Source organism: Oryctolagus cuniculus, chromosome 8 (genome assembly GCF_964237555.1).
Source record: "Oryctolagus cuniculus chromosome 8, mOryCun1.1, whole genome shotgun sequence".
Taxonomy (NCBI): Eukaryota; Metazoa; Chordata; class Mammalia; order Lagomorpha; family Leporidae; genus Oryctolagus; species Oryctolagus cuniculus.
In genome coordinates this window covers 76941428-76957533 of record NC_091439.1, presented here as the reverse complement: position 1 = coordinate 76957533, position 16106 = coordinate 76941428, and the positions used below count along the sequence as shown (strand labels likewise).

The following is a 16106-nucleotide window of genomic DNA, read 5'->3' as shown; positions in this document are numbered from 1 at the left end:
GGGCTGCTCCTGACAACACATTTACCACAGGGAGATGCCCGATGATGCAGATGTTCTTTAAGAGAAAGATGAAACATAATTCCATGAGTGATGGGAAAGTGAATCTCTCGTAGAAAAACAAACTCCAACTTAGTTTCTCTTCCTACACACTCACTACGTGGATCCCTTCTGTGACCCCAAAGGGTGTGGAGGATTTCTCCCCTTCTCAAGCAATTAATTCCCCAGCAGATAACCAGGTGTCCTGTACTCTAATTCAGTGCCGACCCTGTTTACCCGGAGGTAGTGTCAGATCCCACAGGCTGAGGGCTCAGCCCCACAAAACGGTCCTCCCTTCTTCACATGCCAGAAATTAGGGCTCCTGCAACTGCATACTCAGGTTTGAATAATTTGGTTGAGTGGTTCATGGAATTCATGGAAACACTTGGATTATTGGTTTATGATAAAGGATAAGTCAGGGATCCAGGTGAAGAGATGCATGTGGTGAGGTCTGAGGGGCGGGCCATGGAACTACGTGCTTGCTCCGGGCAGCCCCCATCAGGAACCTCCATGTGCTTGGCTATCTGCAAGATCTCAGAACCCTGTCTTTTGAGGTTTTTGTGAAAGCTCATCACAGAAACATGATTAAAGCATGACAGCTGTGCAGAAATGTGCTTGGACAAAAAGGAATGAACTCGTGCTGATACACTGATGAGGGACCCAGCAGGCCTGCCCAGATTCTTGTTTGGAAGAGGGGTCTTATGACCCCCTATCAGACAGGGAAGATCAGGGAGCTCAGTTTCCCTGTGGTTAGATCTTAAGGCAGGAGGAAGTCGAGTATCTTTTTAGCTGCCACGACCTGCCTTTGAGGGGGATGAGGAGGGCAGAAGGTCAGAGAGAGATACCTGGAGTGGCGCCCTGGCATTACCGCAGAAGACTTATCTTTTACCTTTCTTGCTCTGAGGCAATTCCGAAGCTGCTTTAGGAACCAAGGACAGCAGGTTCATATTTTAATCTTATTGCTCTGATCATTCTGGAAACCAGTAGGACTATGAGGGTTATGACCTAAGGAGTGCAAATGAAAACCAAAAAATATATCCCATAGTATTACAGAAGGGAATCTGTATTATTATCTGATGTATAACAAAAAATGGCATGGGGGGGAGGGTTTACTGTGGCTTTCTAAGCAATAGCAGCTGAAGTTTTTCAAGTCTTTGTACAACAGTGTCCCACGGTGCTAGATGCTGCTAACAGGGGATTCCAGTACACTGTGTCTGAGACTGAAGTGTGGAACAGCTCCTGTGTTGACTTGGAATTGTCGTTTGGCTTTTCCTCGTGCACTCAGTGGGCATGCAGCTCATCCACTCTGCTTTAGGCACTGCCGTGTATGTTTCTGTGTCACTTTGTGACAGGCAGGGGACCTATTGCTGTCAGAGTTACTGGGTTGCTTAGTTTTGATTGCTATAACAAAAAAAAAATAGTTTGAGTGGCTTTTCAACAACAGACATGTATTTCTGACAGTTCTGGGGGCTGGAAGCCCAAGATTGGGCTGCTTGGTATGGTTGGGTTCTGGTTCTGGTGAGGGCTCTCCTCAGTTGCAGGCTGCTGACTTCTCACCATATCTACAGGTGGTAGAGAACAAAGAGAGGAAGTGAGTTCACTCCTGACTGTTACAAAGGCACTAGTCCCATTTGTGAGGGGTCTGTCCTTATGACCTCCTGTAATCTTCCCAAAGGCCTCCACTCTGAGTGCCGTCACATTGGAAGCTAGGGTTTCACTCAGTGAACTTGTGAGGCACAGACATTCAGTCTACAACACTGTTAGACAGCTTCCAAGAACCTGGTGTCATCACTGCCACACTACCTGATGTAGCTGTTGTGGTCATCAACAATCAGAAAAAACACAAGTGAATTATTTTTTCCCTTTTATGCTGTACACAACAGAAATAAATCTTGGCAGTGAAGTGCATTGTGATCCTGGTAAGACAGACTGTGTGAAGTTACAAAAGCTGATTCATTCCAGCTTCTATTTCCTTTGTTATATGCCATGATGTAGTCACTGGGGGTCCTGTGTTGTGTGACTAAGGAAATGAATTGCAAGAACTATAATAATGTAACTGCTGGAGTTCTAAAACTTGGCACTGAAGTTAATAGTAAGATACTTGCTGTGGTAGCTTTCCTGGAAGAAAATTCAACGAGAATACCAACTCCATATCTGTATTCTTTTTTTTTTTTTTAACTTTTATTTAATGAATATAAATTTCCAAAGTACAGCTTATGGATTACAATGGCTTCCCCCCCATAACTTCCCTCCCACCCACAACCCCTTTCCCACTCCCTCTCCCCATCCATTCACATCAAGATTCATTTTCAATTCTCTTTATATACAGAAGATCAGTTTAGCATACATTAAGTAAAGATTTCAACAGTTTGCACCCACATAGAAACACAAAGTGAAAAATACTGTTTGAGTACTAGTTATAGCATTAAATATCAATGTACAGCACATTAAGGACAGAGATCCTACATGAGGAGTAAGTGCACAGTGACTCCTGTTGTTGACTTAACAAATTGACACAAGAAGTTTTTCACAGGTACGATGACATCTTTTCCACAGCTGATGTATCTGAGAAAAGGAGCTGGTGAGGCCAGGAGCATAAAGTGAGTTCATGAATGGAAATATCCAAGAGCTTGTTTTTATTGTAGATTCAGAGTGAATCCAGAGACAGTGACCCAGTGTGACCCATAGGAGGCCAGGAGGATGGCATTCTGCTCAAGCCCAGAATTTCTCTACTCTGGTGCTGTTGACATTTCAGACAGTTCTTTGCTGAGTGTTTGTGTGTGAGTGTGTGTGTGTGTGTGTGTGTGTGAGAGAGAGAGAGAGAGAGAGAGAGAGAGAGAGAATGTACCTGTGTCTAAGTGTGCCTGTACATATGTTGGGCACAGAGGGTGTCTTGTGCGTTCAATATGTTTAGCTGTACCTTTGCCCTCTATCTGAAAGATATAGGGAACAGCTCCCCAGTCCCTATGACCAGAATATCTATGGGCATTGTCAAGTATTGACAGGATATGTCTCTTTCAATACCACTATAGCTGGAACCTACACATTTGGTGATTTTTTTCCTTGGCTCTTTTGGTAAGGAACCACTTTTATTTAATGCATATAAATTTCCAAAGTACGACTTATGGATTACAATGGCTTCCCCCCCATACCGTCCCTCCCACCCACAACCCTCCCCTTTCCCACTCCCTCTCCCCTTCCATTCACATCAAGATTCATTTTTGATTATCTTAATATACAGAAGATCAGCTTAGTATACATCAAGTATGGATTTCAACAGTTTGCTCCCACACAGAAACATAAAGTGAAAAATAATAGATGATTTTTTTTTAAATGATGATGAAATCAGAGCAGACCTATTGTCATGTTTAATCCCAGTGAGAGTCAAGTTGGGAATTGATAATTTCTTTTTCTTTTTCTTTTTCTTTTTTTTTTTTTTTTTTAACAGAGGATCAGTTTAGTATGCATTAAGTAAGGATTTCAACAGTTTGCACCCCCATAGAAACACAAAGTGAAATATATTGTTTGAGTACTCGTTATAGCATTAAATCTCAATGTACAGCACATTAAGGATAGAGATCCTACATGAGGAGTAAGTGCACAGTGACTCCTGTTGTTGACTTTACCAATTGACACTCCTGTCTATGGCATCAGTAATCTCCCTATGCTCCAGTCATGAGTTTCCAAGGCTATGGAAGCCCTCTGAGTTCTCCGACTCTTATCTTGTTTAGACAAGGTCATAGTCAAAGTGGAGGTTCTCTCCTCCCTTCAGAGAAAGGTACCTCCTTCTTTGATGACCTGTTCTTTCCACTGGGATCTCACTCGCAGAGATCTTTTGCTAGAGTGTCTTGGCTTTCCATGCCTGAGATACTCTCATGAGCTTTTCAGCCAGCTCCGAAAGCCTTTAGGGCTGATTCTGAGGCCAGAGTGCTATTTAGGACATCTGCCATTTATCTGTAACTCACTTAACTGTGTAGCTCTTGTGCTAGGACAGACAACAATTCTAAGCCAGATGGAATGGAATAGAATACAGATATGGAATGGCAGATGTCCATATCTGTATTCTATTCCATTCCATCTGGCTTAGAATTGTTGTCTGTCCTAGCACAAGAGCTACACAGTTAAGTGAGTTACAGATAAACAGGTAAAAGGGCATCTGTGGCTGAATGCTGGTGGTGGTGTTGTGGCCGGATTGTCAAGCCGCAGCTGGTAGTCACATCTGGATAACACCGTATTACATGACCACTAATTGTTAAGTATTTCCAGACCCTACACCATGGGGTTATTACCATTAACAAAAGACCTATGCATTAGTCGACATTCCCCCAAATTTGACACAATTAAGTTAAATACAATTGCGTATTAAAAGAGTAAATAGTAAAAGGATCATTCAGTGAGAATTGCCAGGCTTAGCTAAGGTAAGCATACCTGGATGCTTCCACAGAGAGAACAGAGAATAAAACTTAGGCATGACAAGTTCCTTGAGTCCTATTGAAGTTGAGACTCTGACAGACTTCAGTTGGTATCTTGGGCTAGTCTCTTTAAGGTGTGCGTTGTGTTTGCATTGGACTGTTAGAGGAATAGCACGTAGTCAAAGTGCCGCAAACACTGGTGGGAGAGCTTACCATGGGTCAGGCGCTGTTCTATGTACTTGACATGTAAGCCTCTTCGCTTTACAGATCAGGAGACTGAGGCTCGGAGAGGCACAAGTCACTTGTCCAAACAGCTGCAAGCCCAGGATTCAGACAGGTGTTTGAGTCAGATGTTTGTGCTCCCTGAGCGCCGACGAGCAGCCTCAGGCTAAGACTGGGGCTGCAGAGTGCCTGTCCCCTCTCCCTGTGAGAAGAAGGACTTTGTACAAGTTGGCTGTTTTTCTTTTCAGGCAGACTATGTAATCTTTAAAAACTAAGTTGCCGTAGTTTAAAAAAACATATATATCTGTATGGGATGGAATGTCTGAATTTTTTACCTTTGGTGAAGATAGTGATTGCACAAGCTGTGAAATGTTGAAACCCTCTTGGACACGCTTAATAATGGCTGCATTGTCTGTGAATGTGTATTTTCTGTTCCTATGCTTTCAGATACCTTGCTTGTTCTTTTTTATCCCCCTTTTTCTTCTCCCATCACTTTTAATAAGATTAAACAATCTTATTAAATCTTATTAAGACATCTTATGCATATCAAGTTTTTTTTGCCTTTAAAATTGCTTTTTATTGATGAGCTCCCCAGGGTGAAATTGAATTAAAGTGTGTAGCTTTTGAATCCATTGGCAGTTGTTTTTGCTAAGTTGATTTTGTTCATGAACTATGCCAGTTGATGCATCATGTGTGTGTGAATCTCTATTTCACAGTCTTTACATCATGTTTTCATTTTACCAAAAAAATTAAGAAATACAATTTCATTGGAAACATATTCCACTTCTTTCATATGTAGGCATATTGTACATATTCTACACAATATTGATCCCTTTTACTGCTGTTCTAGCATATTTTCTGTTTTTAAAAGATGAATTAAGTGGTTGTGTGACATGGTGAATTTATAAAATGCTACCAATCATTCCCTGTAAAATGACTCAGTTTTTGTGATGTGAGTTTCATCGCAGTAAGAGGTGTGTGCACAGGAGCTGAGTGTCTGTGTGTACGCGCCGAGTGGAAAGCTCGAGGCAGGGAGAGCTGCTGAACCACACTTGCATGGGGAGTCTCAGTCATCTGCCCTGTTCTGCAGGATGCTCTCAGCACTGGCTCAGTGTGTGATGCCTCTCTGTCTACTAGTTACTCTGTGCATGGTGGGCTGATCTGGGCCTCCAGTAGGTTAAAATGGCCTGCTGAAGGCAGTTTTCTGACCTGCCTTGAAGGGAGGGTGTCCTGCTGGACGTTAACATGCAGGTTTTATGGCTACCTGGTGAACTCTTCAAGTAGTCCAGGAAGTGGGAAGGTACAGATCAGCCCAGTTAGGATACCGTGGAAATCACTTGCCAATAGGAAGGGCATCATAGACATCCCTATACATCAGAGAGCTAGAAGGCACCGTAGCTGAAGCCTTATCATAAGAGATTGCCGGCCAGCCAGAGCACACAGCTGGGAGCATGGCTCCTGATCTTGCCAGAGCCTTTGTGTCGAGCGCTGCAGTATAGAAACCCATCTTTTGGCCCCGGGATTGCTACATTTCCTCTTTGAAAATGATATCCTTTATGTATGATGTCCTTTATGTATTACTCTCCCAGGACAACCTGATTTTTTTTTGTGATTTATATGACATCTTGATTTTATTAACACTGTTAACTTTTTGCCATCCTGTTTTATTGTAGATGTTATTCCCAGTTTGCATTTGAAAATGTCCATTGTATGTTTAAATCCTTGTAATTTAATTTTTGTGTTGCCATATCTGTTGATTATGTCTTTTAGTCTTCCTCTGTCTTTTCCCTAATCTTAGCCTTTCCCTGCCCAGGATTTGATATTTAATGTATTTTCTTCAATTAAAAAGTTTTGAATCTAAAAAAAAAAATCTGTTGTTTCTGTATTTCTACATTTTCCTAGCTATGCTTGTAGGTGAACATTAGAGTAATTATATTAAGTTCCAAATCCAGTTTGGGTTTTGATTTGGGACAAATTACTTTGAGTAATACACATATTTTTGTGATATTCAATCTTACAATCCAAAGGCCTGTGTTGCCTGTTTTTTTTATATAGATTATATACATTTTTATTTAGCTGTTAAAAATGGTTTTTTATTTCTGCTGTAAGAGAGACCCTTTCCTATATATTTTATTAATGCCTAGAAAGTTACTGGTTTTGTATTTTTCTGATAACCAGTCAATACATCAAAACTTATAATAGCTTTTCAATTGATTATCTTCATTTTCATATACACACATGTGTATACAGATATATATATATAATTTTCATATACACACATGTGTATACAGACATATATATATATAATTTTAAGCCTACAGGAAAAAAATTCCTGAAGTATACCCTTTGTGTTTTAAACATTTTTGCTTTTTACCAGAGATAGAAAATATATGAACTGACTATCTATTCTAGTCTTGGAGATAAGAAATTAATTTTTCTTTCTTCTATTAAGATAGTCATGAGTTACATAATAGATTATCAGGATTTTCTCTTGTGGTAGGTCTGCACATAAGAAAAGACTCACATCACCTCAGGCTTGTTTTACTCACTGTTGTCATTAGCAACAGGTTAGCACTGCCATCTGTGCCCCAGGGAAAGAACATTCTGATTTTTCTTCTGTGTAATTTTAACCTTTCAAGGAAACAGAAAATGGCATCTGATTTTTTTTTTGTAGTCTAGTTTTTTAAATTATTTTTGCTTCATCTAGAATATCTAAATAGAAACTTGAAATAGCCTTTTTATATATACATAATATCACATTAAAGTCTTACTCTTTCTGGAAGGAAATCAAAATCTGATTATACATTGAGGAAACCAAAACAGAATAGTTTATAGTTTATTGAATTTCCTATTTCAGAAGTAAGGGGCATGTTCTCCTCTGATAAGGAACCATACATGTAGGCATATAATGATCATTTTCTCCCCTTTTGTAATGGGTGAGGAGGAGGAGGACTGGATTTCCAGTTGGTATCTATCTTTTCTGTAGAAATAATAATAGCTAAAAATTACTCAGCATTATGTGTCAGACATTGTTCGGTGGGTTTTATGTGTAGTAAGTTATTTGTTCTTCGTTCTTGCCTCTGAGGGAAAGAGTCTTACTTTCATAGATGAGGAAAAGGTAGTCAGAATACAATTTTTTTTGAAAATACTGTTTTATTAATACCACAGTGGTAAACAACTTTGTTTCTTTATAGATCTCTTGCTCACACATAATTCAAAACCCACAAAGAAGCTAAGTCTTTATGTGAAATGCCTTCTTCCTAAAAGTCCTTCCTGTATGCCAGTCTATCCTCAAGCAGTAAAATTCAATTATGCACCATTTTATATTCAATATTTCACATTTACATAGCAAAATAATGAAGGCACAGCTAATACAAGCAAACTTAAACCCTTTATAATTCTGAGCTGGGGTAAGGGCACACATTTAGATTGGTTCTTCAAGTATATATTTTTTCCAAACGTTAGCTTCATTGAGGAGTTCTAAAAGCTACTTGACAGAAAGCCTTCACAAAGATCAAACTATGTAACACTGGATGGATACACATGCTTTACAGGATATGCTACGTTCTACATCTCTTCGAGTAAATTAACACTTCTGAAATACTAGGGGACGTGATTCAAATACTTAAACGTCGGGGGGTATCTTTAAATCTTCATAAACAAGACACTACCCAGAAAAGACATCAACATGTCGGAACTGAGGAGAACAAATGTCAACGACATTATACAGGTTGGACACTCTCCCTTCTGGGAACACACCTCTCTCAGTATTCAGAACTCAAGACGTGGTCAGGATCCCACCGCCGCCTCACTCTCCCCTGCAGTGCAAAGCTGCTGAGGTCTGGCTTACGGAAACCAGGGCTCGAAGGTGGTGTTTTCTGGGCTCTGCCTTCAGCACTGGGCAGTGTCGGGACCAGAAATGCAAGGATGAAGCGCTGAGTCGGGGCTCCGGCTGGGCTGGGTGCTGTGCAGTGCGCGCGGTACAAAGCCCGCGCTGAGGAGCCGCTTCCAGCTCCAGACGCCTCTCCTGCCTCAGCCGCGACCCTCGCAGCGGAGAGAAGCCAAGCCAAGCAAAATCGACGGAAGCTGAAGTCGGCTTTCTTGGATACCTTGCGAGATATTTACTGTGGTCCCAATTGGAGTCGGATTGGAAACGGGCTGGCCAGGATCTGATTGCTGCCTTTTGAATCTATTTTAGAAATGTGAGGATAAATTCACATTGTATTTTGGTCCAAAAAACTGAGCCTTTTTAAAAGTCCACCAATACAGTATTAAAAGTCATCATAATAACACGAATGGGGTTGGTCTGTCGCCGGCTCTCCGCGTCTCGGCACCGCCGTCCCCTTACTTCTCGGCGTCCTCAGGCACCTCGGCGTGGGGGTGGGAGTCGCGTGCGGCCGCCGCCGCCCCCTCCACCTCCACCTCCTCCTGCTCACCCTCCTCCGCATCTTCGTACTCCTCCTCGTCCTCCTCCTCCCCTTCCAGGGTCCAGGCACAGCTCTTCACCTCGCTCCTGAGCTCTTGGACCTTGGCGAGGAGGGGCTTACAGATCTCGCTATACTTCCTTTCCAGTGCATGAAATTCCTTCTGGTACTTAGCTTCTATCTTACTGCACTGTTCCTGTAGCTTTTTAAGGGCCAGCACCCGGCATTTCACGGAGTTTGGCAGGCTCTCCATAAAGTCGCTCTTTGGCTTTGGCGTGTTCTCCACAGGGGTTTGGGTCTCCTGAGCAGCAGTGCTGTCAGAATCGCCGGGCGCACCGTCGGGGTCGGCGCCATCACCTTCGGACATTATTTTGTTCGCTGCTGCCGCCAGGCTCGGCTCCGCAGGGCTGTGGTCGGCCATGTTCAAAGTGTTGCCGCAGAGGTCTATGCTGGCTCCCACAGTGGCCGCGCAACCCATCTGCTTGGCAGAGGTGGCGGTGAAGAAGCCCGCGCTGGGTTAAGTCAGCCGCGGCCCCGCCCCTCCCCCCCCTCCCCCCACGCAGGCACACACCTGACTGGCTGCGGGCTGTCAGGTAACATCCGTGAGCTCCTACTGGGGTAGATCGCGCTGACCGCCCGCCTGTCCGCCCGCATTGCCGCCACCCTCGCCTGCACCTCCCTCAGCCAACCCCACCATCCGCCCCTGCGGAGTGGGGCACCCTGTGGGTGCCCGCGGCACTTGTCCCACTGCTGGACACCTGGCCGGTTAACCCCTAGTTTCCGTGCATTCCCACTCTCATCAAAACCTTGGGCACACGTGAGCTTCACAAATTTCCTGGAAAATGGAATTTCAAATGGGCACTTTTCCATGAACTTTTTGAAGCCCCCAGCACGCTGTGTCTTTTATTGGCTGTTTTTCACATCTCGCTGTAGTAAGCCTTGCCTGGGTGATAGGTCATTTCTACCTGTGGACTCCGCCTTTCTCCCCTCTCTGATTCCTCCACATTCATTTCCAGAGAGTGGAGACGCGGGAAACCTGGCTCCTTTCTGACCCTTTGGGAATCTGGTGTGCAAGAGTGTATACTAGGCAGTGTGCATTTCCAAGCCTCGTCGTGCCCATTAGTCTACCTGACTGCCTCCGTTGGCCATCTCAGACCTAGAGGCAAATGTCCTAGTGACACCAAGTGTCTCTTGGTGGGACCGGCCCTGCAAGCAGTTTTGGAGCCATCTGAGTAGGAAATCTCAGAGTTCTGAGTCCTGGTGTACATTCTAGAAGGTGTTTAGCCCTTGGGGAGGTCTGTAGCATGGGTCTTAGGACAAGGTCAGTTGAAGCTCGTGTTTAGTGTCTTAGGGACACACAGGCATGTGTCTGTACACACAGCCATTGTCCTGGAGGAACACTGCAGTTCTGTGACTGCTCCATGTGTCTTGCTTGTAACTTGGCTCTGAAATCATGTAAACAGGGAATAGTTCTGTAGTAGCAGAACTTATCTTGTTTATTAAGTCAGTGTCAGGGCTTCTTGAATAAGAATTCATTTTTATTTATTTGTAGAGATTTGTATGTTGGTGTACACCCCAAGTGCCTACAAGAGCCAGGACAGGGCCAGGCCAAAGCCAGGAGCCTGAAACTCTGTCTTGGTCTCCCACGTGGGTGGCAGGATCCCAAGTAAGTTCTTGAGCCATCATTGCTGCCTCCCAGGATACACAACAGTGGGAACCTGGGTCAGAAACCAAAGTGGACTCTATTCCAGGCACTGGGGTACAGGATGTAGCCATTAACCATTGCACCAAATGCCTGGCTACGGAATGAAGAATTCCAGCACATGTGTTAGGTATGGCAGCAAATGGACTTTCCAGGGATCTGAGGAATACTTCCTCCTGTATTGGGATTTGCTGCAGCTTTACACGTGTGAATCTTTGCAAATAACTTTGCAACATACAGTTGGTGCTGTGTATCATTCTTGTGAATATTAGTGTGTAAATAACTTGGTGTTGACATGTAGCAGCAAGCTACATGAGTGTTTCACTTACAAAATGTAATATATAACTTGATGGGTATTTTTCAGTTTACAAAATGTTTTAGTATGCAGAGATAACCTACAGTAATCTTTTAAAACTGGACACCTTAGGTGCAAAAAGCCCAATATATTCCCATTACTTGGGCCCCTGCCACCCATGTTGGACACCAGGATGGAACTCCTTGCTACTGGCTTTGGCCTGACTGGTCCCTGGCTGCGGCAGCCATTTGGGGAGTGAACCAATGAGTGGAAGATCTCTCCTTCTCTCTCCTCTTTCCCTCTCCCCTTTGCTTAGGTGTTCTGCCTTTCGAATAAGTCATTAAAAAAAGTTGCAACTTCAGTCTTATTCCTGACTGAATTTGATGTATTAATTGGGGAGTCTTCAAAAACTACATGGAAAATGTGCATTTTGGAAAAAAAAAAAGGTCTGCTTGGATTTCCATTTGTTTTGGCACCATTGCATTTTTCCATGTAGTTTTGGAGTACCTGCATGTATGACATTTGGTTAGCTGACACTGTATCTGCTCTCTCGCCCATCCAGTTGATAAAATAATCTCTCTTGATGGCCACAGCCACCTTGAGAGCAGGAATGCTTTTTCTCATTTTATATATAATGGCGTTAGAAGCAGAAAAATAACATGGGCAGCTCAGTGCAGAAACCAGGCCTGCTGACTCATCATATAGAAGTTGGGACAGACTTCAAAACAAAACCAAAAAAAACACAAATTTTAGTCAAACCCATGTGACTAACTTGCTTCATCCAAGGTGTGCTCATCTTTTTAAGATTTTTATGTTTCCATTTCTTAGACATTAAACTTCAGTGTTAAATTAGGATTTTTAAAAGTGTGTTTTAGAGAAGTGTAATTTATATGCATTAAAATTTTGGGGGGAATGCTTTCACAAGTATAGTCATGTAAGCAAGTTATATAGTCATAGTAATAAGACTAAAACTATGACCATATAGTTATGATAATCAAGATACAGGGCAGATAGCATCATTCCAGAAGCTTCTTTGTGGCACTTGCCCCACTCCTAGCCCTGATGACCCTGATCTGTTAACCAGCTCAAGAATTTTGTTTTTCCCCTAGAATTTCATGTAAACAGAGTCATATACTTGCAGCCTTCTGAACCTGGCTTTTTTTTTTTTTTACCTACCAGGATTCATTTGTGATTCCTCTGTATTGTCAGATACATTGGTAACTTGTTCCTTTTTATGGGTTAATAACCCCATTTGTGGTGTTTCTGGGTTTTTTTAAGTGATGATGATGAGTGATACTGCTGTTCACTGTGTGTTTCTGTATCAACATATGTTTTTACTTCTCTTGGAGAAAAACCCAACAGTGGATTTGTTGGATCACATGGTACATACATGTTTAACTTTATAAGAAGCTGTCACACTGTTTTCTGAAACAACTAGACCAATTTTCTTTCACACCAGCAATGTAGGGTGTTTTACATCTTCGCTAGCATTTGGATTTGCAAGGTTGTTTATTTCCCATAATCTAATGGCTATGTAGGGATATCCTTAATAATGAGTGCTTATGGCCACTGTTATGTCTTCTTTGATAAAGTGTCTGCTTAAACATTTTACCTACCTTCTGAATTTTGTTTTTATACTTTTGAGTTTCAAAAGTTACTTTGTATAGGATGCAAATCCCTTGTGAGATATGTAGTTTGCAAATATTTTATCTAGTATCTGACTTTTCATCTTTGTAAATGTCTGCAGAGGGCAGATAGAAAAATCTAGATCAACTGCATTATTATTTTTCTTTTATGGGTGGTTCTTTTGGTGTCAGATCTAAGGAATCTCTGCCAAATCCAAGGCTATAAAGATTTTTTCCTATGTTCTCTCCTAAAAATTTTATAGTTTTAGATTTCACATTTGGGCTATGACCCATATTGAATTAACTTTTACATACTGTAAGGTTATTTTATTTATTTCTTGCATATAATGTCATTTGATCACTGCTTATTAAAAATGTTATCCTTTCTCTACTGAGTTACCTTTGCAAATTTTATGATAATATGTGTGGATCTGTTTCTAGATTTTTTTCTTTCTCTTCCTCCTCCTCCTCCTCCTCCTCTTCTTCTTCAAGACCTGTCTTGTAGGATAGATATTCTTTTCTTCTGCCTCAGCAGTCTGTTAAGGCTTTTCACTATGTTTTTTATTTGACTTATTGAATTCTTCATTTTTATTGTTTCTAGTTGGTTCTTTTTCAGTGTCTGTTTCTAGGCCAGATCTTTCATCCATTTCATGTACTGACTTCCTAATATTTATTTCTCTGTATTTTTGAGTGGCCTTTCCATCATTCTTTTGAATTCTTTTTTAAGCATTACATCAGTCACCCTTGTTCTTCACAGCCCAATATTCATGCATTATTGTGTTCTTTTGGGGAATCATTGCCTGCCTTGTTCATGTTTCTTGTGTTATCACATTGATTTTTCTGCATCTGGGGTATCTCCTGTTTCTGTCACTTCTAGAGGATGAGGTTTTTTGTTTTTTGTTTTGTTTTGTTTTGTTTTTATATTGAAGGCTTTATTCCTGGAGACACACCTCTGGGGTTTGATAGACCACCTGAGACTTACACTGGAGCTCCAGTGTGTTTGCTAGCTGGTGCCAGGGAGCTCAGGCTACCATTTGTGGGTGGGGCAGAAGTCCAAGATGGTTGTGGTGCAGCACCTGTGGCTATGGGCAGTGGGGGGGTGGTGGTGGTGGTGGTAGAAATTGGGTCAGTTTCTGTGTTTGCAGTCACAGATTTTCTCCGCTCCAGGGTGAACTAGTTGATTAACAGCACAGAGTGAGCTCAGGGCACCAGCACAGTTCACCCACCCAGCATACTCAACGTTCAAAGCATTGACTCAACATGTGTCCCTGATCCCAATCTGAATTCCATCCATAGCATGCAGGGAGCTGAGTCTCTGTAGTCAACAGGGCGGGAGCCCAGGAACTCAGCCACAGCCTGGGGGCATGGGGGTGGTGGGAAAGAGAGTGATTCTCAGTTCCGACAGGGCTCAGTACTGAGGGGTATTCTAGCTGCCCTGGCCTCACTGTGCCACAGCACGGAATGCTGCATAGGCCTGAGTGCCATGGCTGCTGCTGCTGGGATGCAGGAATGTCTCTGGGGCTTCTGGAAAGAAGAGAGACAAGAACTTCTGCCAGCAGCTTCCCTCTCAAGATGGCGCATCCCAGCCACAATCCGGGCTCTGTGGAGGTGGGGGAGGAACTGTGGGGGTTCCTCCTTTGGGGTTTTCGTGGGAGCCCTCCTCACTGGGCTGCTGGGTGAGAAGTCTGAGTAGATGGGTTCTGCCTATGGCCCTTGTTGGGCCTCTCCCCTGAAACACGTGTTCCCCCAGCCCTGGGTCCTCAGCACTGCAATCAGGGAATGTGAGTCCCCAAATTTTGCTCATTCTTAAACTTTTTTGGCTTTTCCTGTTCCTTGGCTTTTTTTTTTTTGTATACGTTTTAGAATCAGCTTGACAAGATTTATAAAAGACTCTTATTACAGTTTGGATTCAGACTTCTGAAGACCACTGGTAATATATGTAGAACCTGTTCCTTTAAATTTATGCACCTAAAACATATGTCTCCTTGTGAAGGACTGTCTGATTTTGTGGGCTTTGTAGACTTCAGGGCATAAGTGGCACTGTGGTAACACATTGTTGTGAATTGTGTAGATGAGCTGGCACGCTGTGAGGTCTCTGTCTTGATTTACTATAACTGTTGTGCAGCTGTCACATCGGAAATGAAGCAAGGCAGGGGGAGCGGACTGCATTTTGGTGAGGCAGTTGGGAGCACAGGTCTGTATTCAGACACCTGACTTCAAAGTCTGCATCTGCCCTTGTACTTGTTTGTCCTGCAGTCTGTTTTGAGTTGGAATAATGATCCTATCAACTCAAAGGATTTTCTTAATTGATCCTGTGTATATTTTGAGACATAATTCTCATACCATAAAACTCACTGAGAGAGTGGTTTTGAATATTCACTGAGATCACATATATCTGAGAACTTATTGCAGTGACTGACACCTAATGAGTGTAACTGTTCACAGTCATTGTTAAAGAAATGGAGAAAATGATGCTAACTGACAAGTAGAGATTAGAGTCTGTGTGCTAGTCTGCCGGGAGTGCTGCACCAAAGTACCAGAGACTGAGTGGCTTCACGCAACTTTATTGTTTCATAATTAGGAAGGTTAGAAGTCCAAAATCAAAGTTTTGGCGGGGCTAATTACTCCTGAGGGCTGTGTGGGAAGGATTTGTTCCAGGTCTTATTCTTGGCTTGGAGATGGCTGCCTCCTGTGTCTCTTTAAATCTTTCCTCAGTGTATCTCTGTGTCAAAGTTTTCCATTTTTATAAGGACAACAGCAGATGAGGGTATACCCTAATGGCTCATTTTAACTTGATTGTCTCTGTGAAGACCCTATTTCCAAAGAAGGTCATACATTTTAGCATGCCAGGGGTTAGAATTTCAACAAATGAATCTGGTGGGGACACAGTTTAGCACTTAATTCTGTGCCCACCCACCCCCATTCATGTCTTTCTTACATGCAAAATGCACTCACTCCATCCCATTATCCCCTAATTATCCCCGGATATTTAGCCAAATATGACTCTGGATGTGTTTGTAAAAATGTTTAAATATGAGTTTAACATTTGAATCAAGAAGGGAGAAAGTGGGTTGCCCTCCCTAATGGAGGTGGGCTTTATCCAATCAATCAAATTCTTGAGTATAACAAAAAGTGAGTAACTGGGATACCTTCCTGTCTTCAAATTGGACATCATTTTTTCCTGTGTTTGTACTGGAACACACCCATTGACTGTCATGGGTCTCTGTCTCATACACACACACACACACACCCGATTTATTCTCTTTCTCTGTAGAACCCTAATAAATATATCATCTATCCTTTAAATCAAGGATGGGTGAGACTCAAAGTCTGATTCATCCCTGAAGCAAAATTCCTCTACAGCTTTGAGCATGTGAAATCAGACAAGTT

The 16106-nt window shown here is 42.5% G+C and overlaps 2 protein-coding genes across 4 annotated transcripts in view; one reads left to right on the top strand and one right to left on the bottom strand.

Annotated features, from left to right (window-relative positions):
- The window catches only part of HERC3 (HECT and RLD domain containing E3 ubiquitin protein ligase 3), a 143908-nt gene that overhangs the window by 120744 nt on the left and 7058 nt on the right, over positions 1–16106 (top strand). The gene's annotated exons all lie outside the window — the stretch shown is intronic.
- On the bottom strand, positions 7810–9626 carry NAP1L5 (nucleosome assembly protein 1 like 5). The gene has a single exon (XM_008267610.4). The coding sequence runs from the start codon at positions 9570–9572 to the stop codon at positions 9015–9017; it is 558 nt and encodes a 185-aa protein (XP_008265832.2). The 5' UTR covers positions 9573–9626; the 3' UTR covers positions 7810–9014.

Excerpts from the sequence above, each read along its gene's own strand:
- NAP1L5 (XM_008267610.4), bottom strand. The coding sequence starts at position 9,572 with ATGGGTTGCGCGGCCACTGTGGGAGCCAGCATAGACCTCTGCGGCAAC.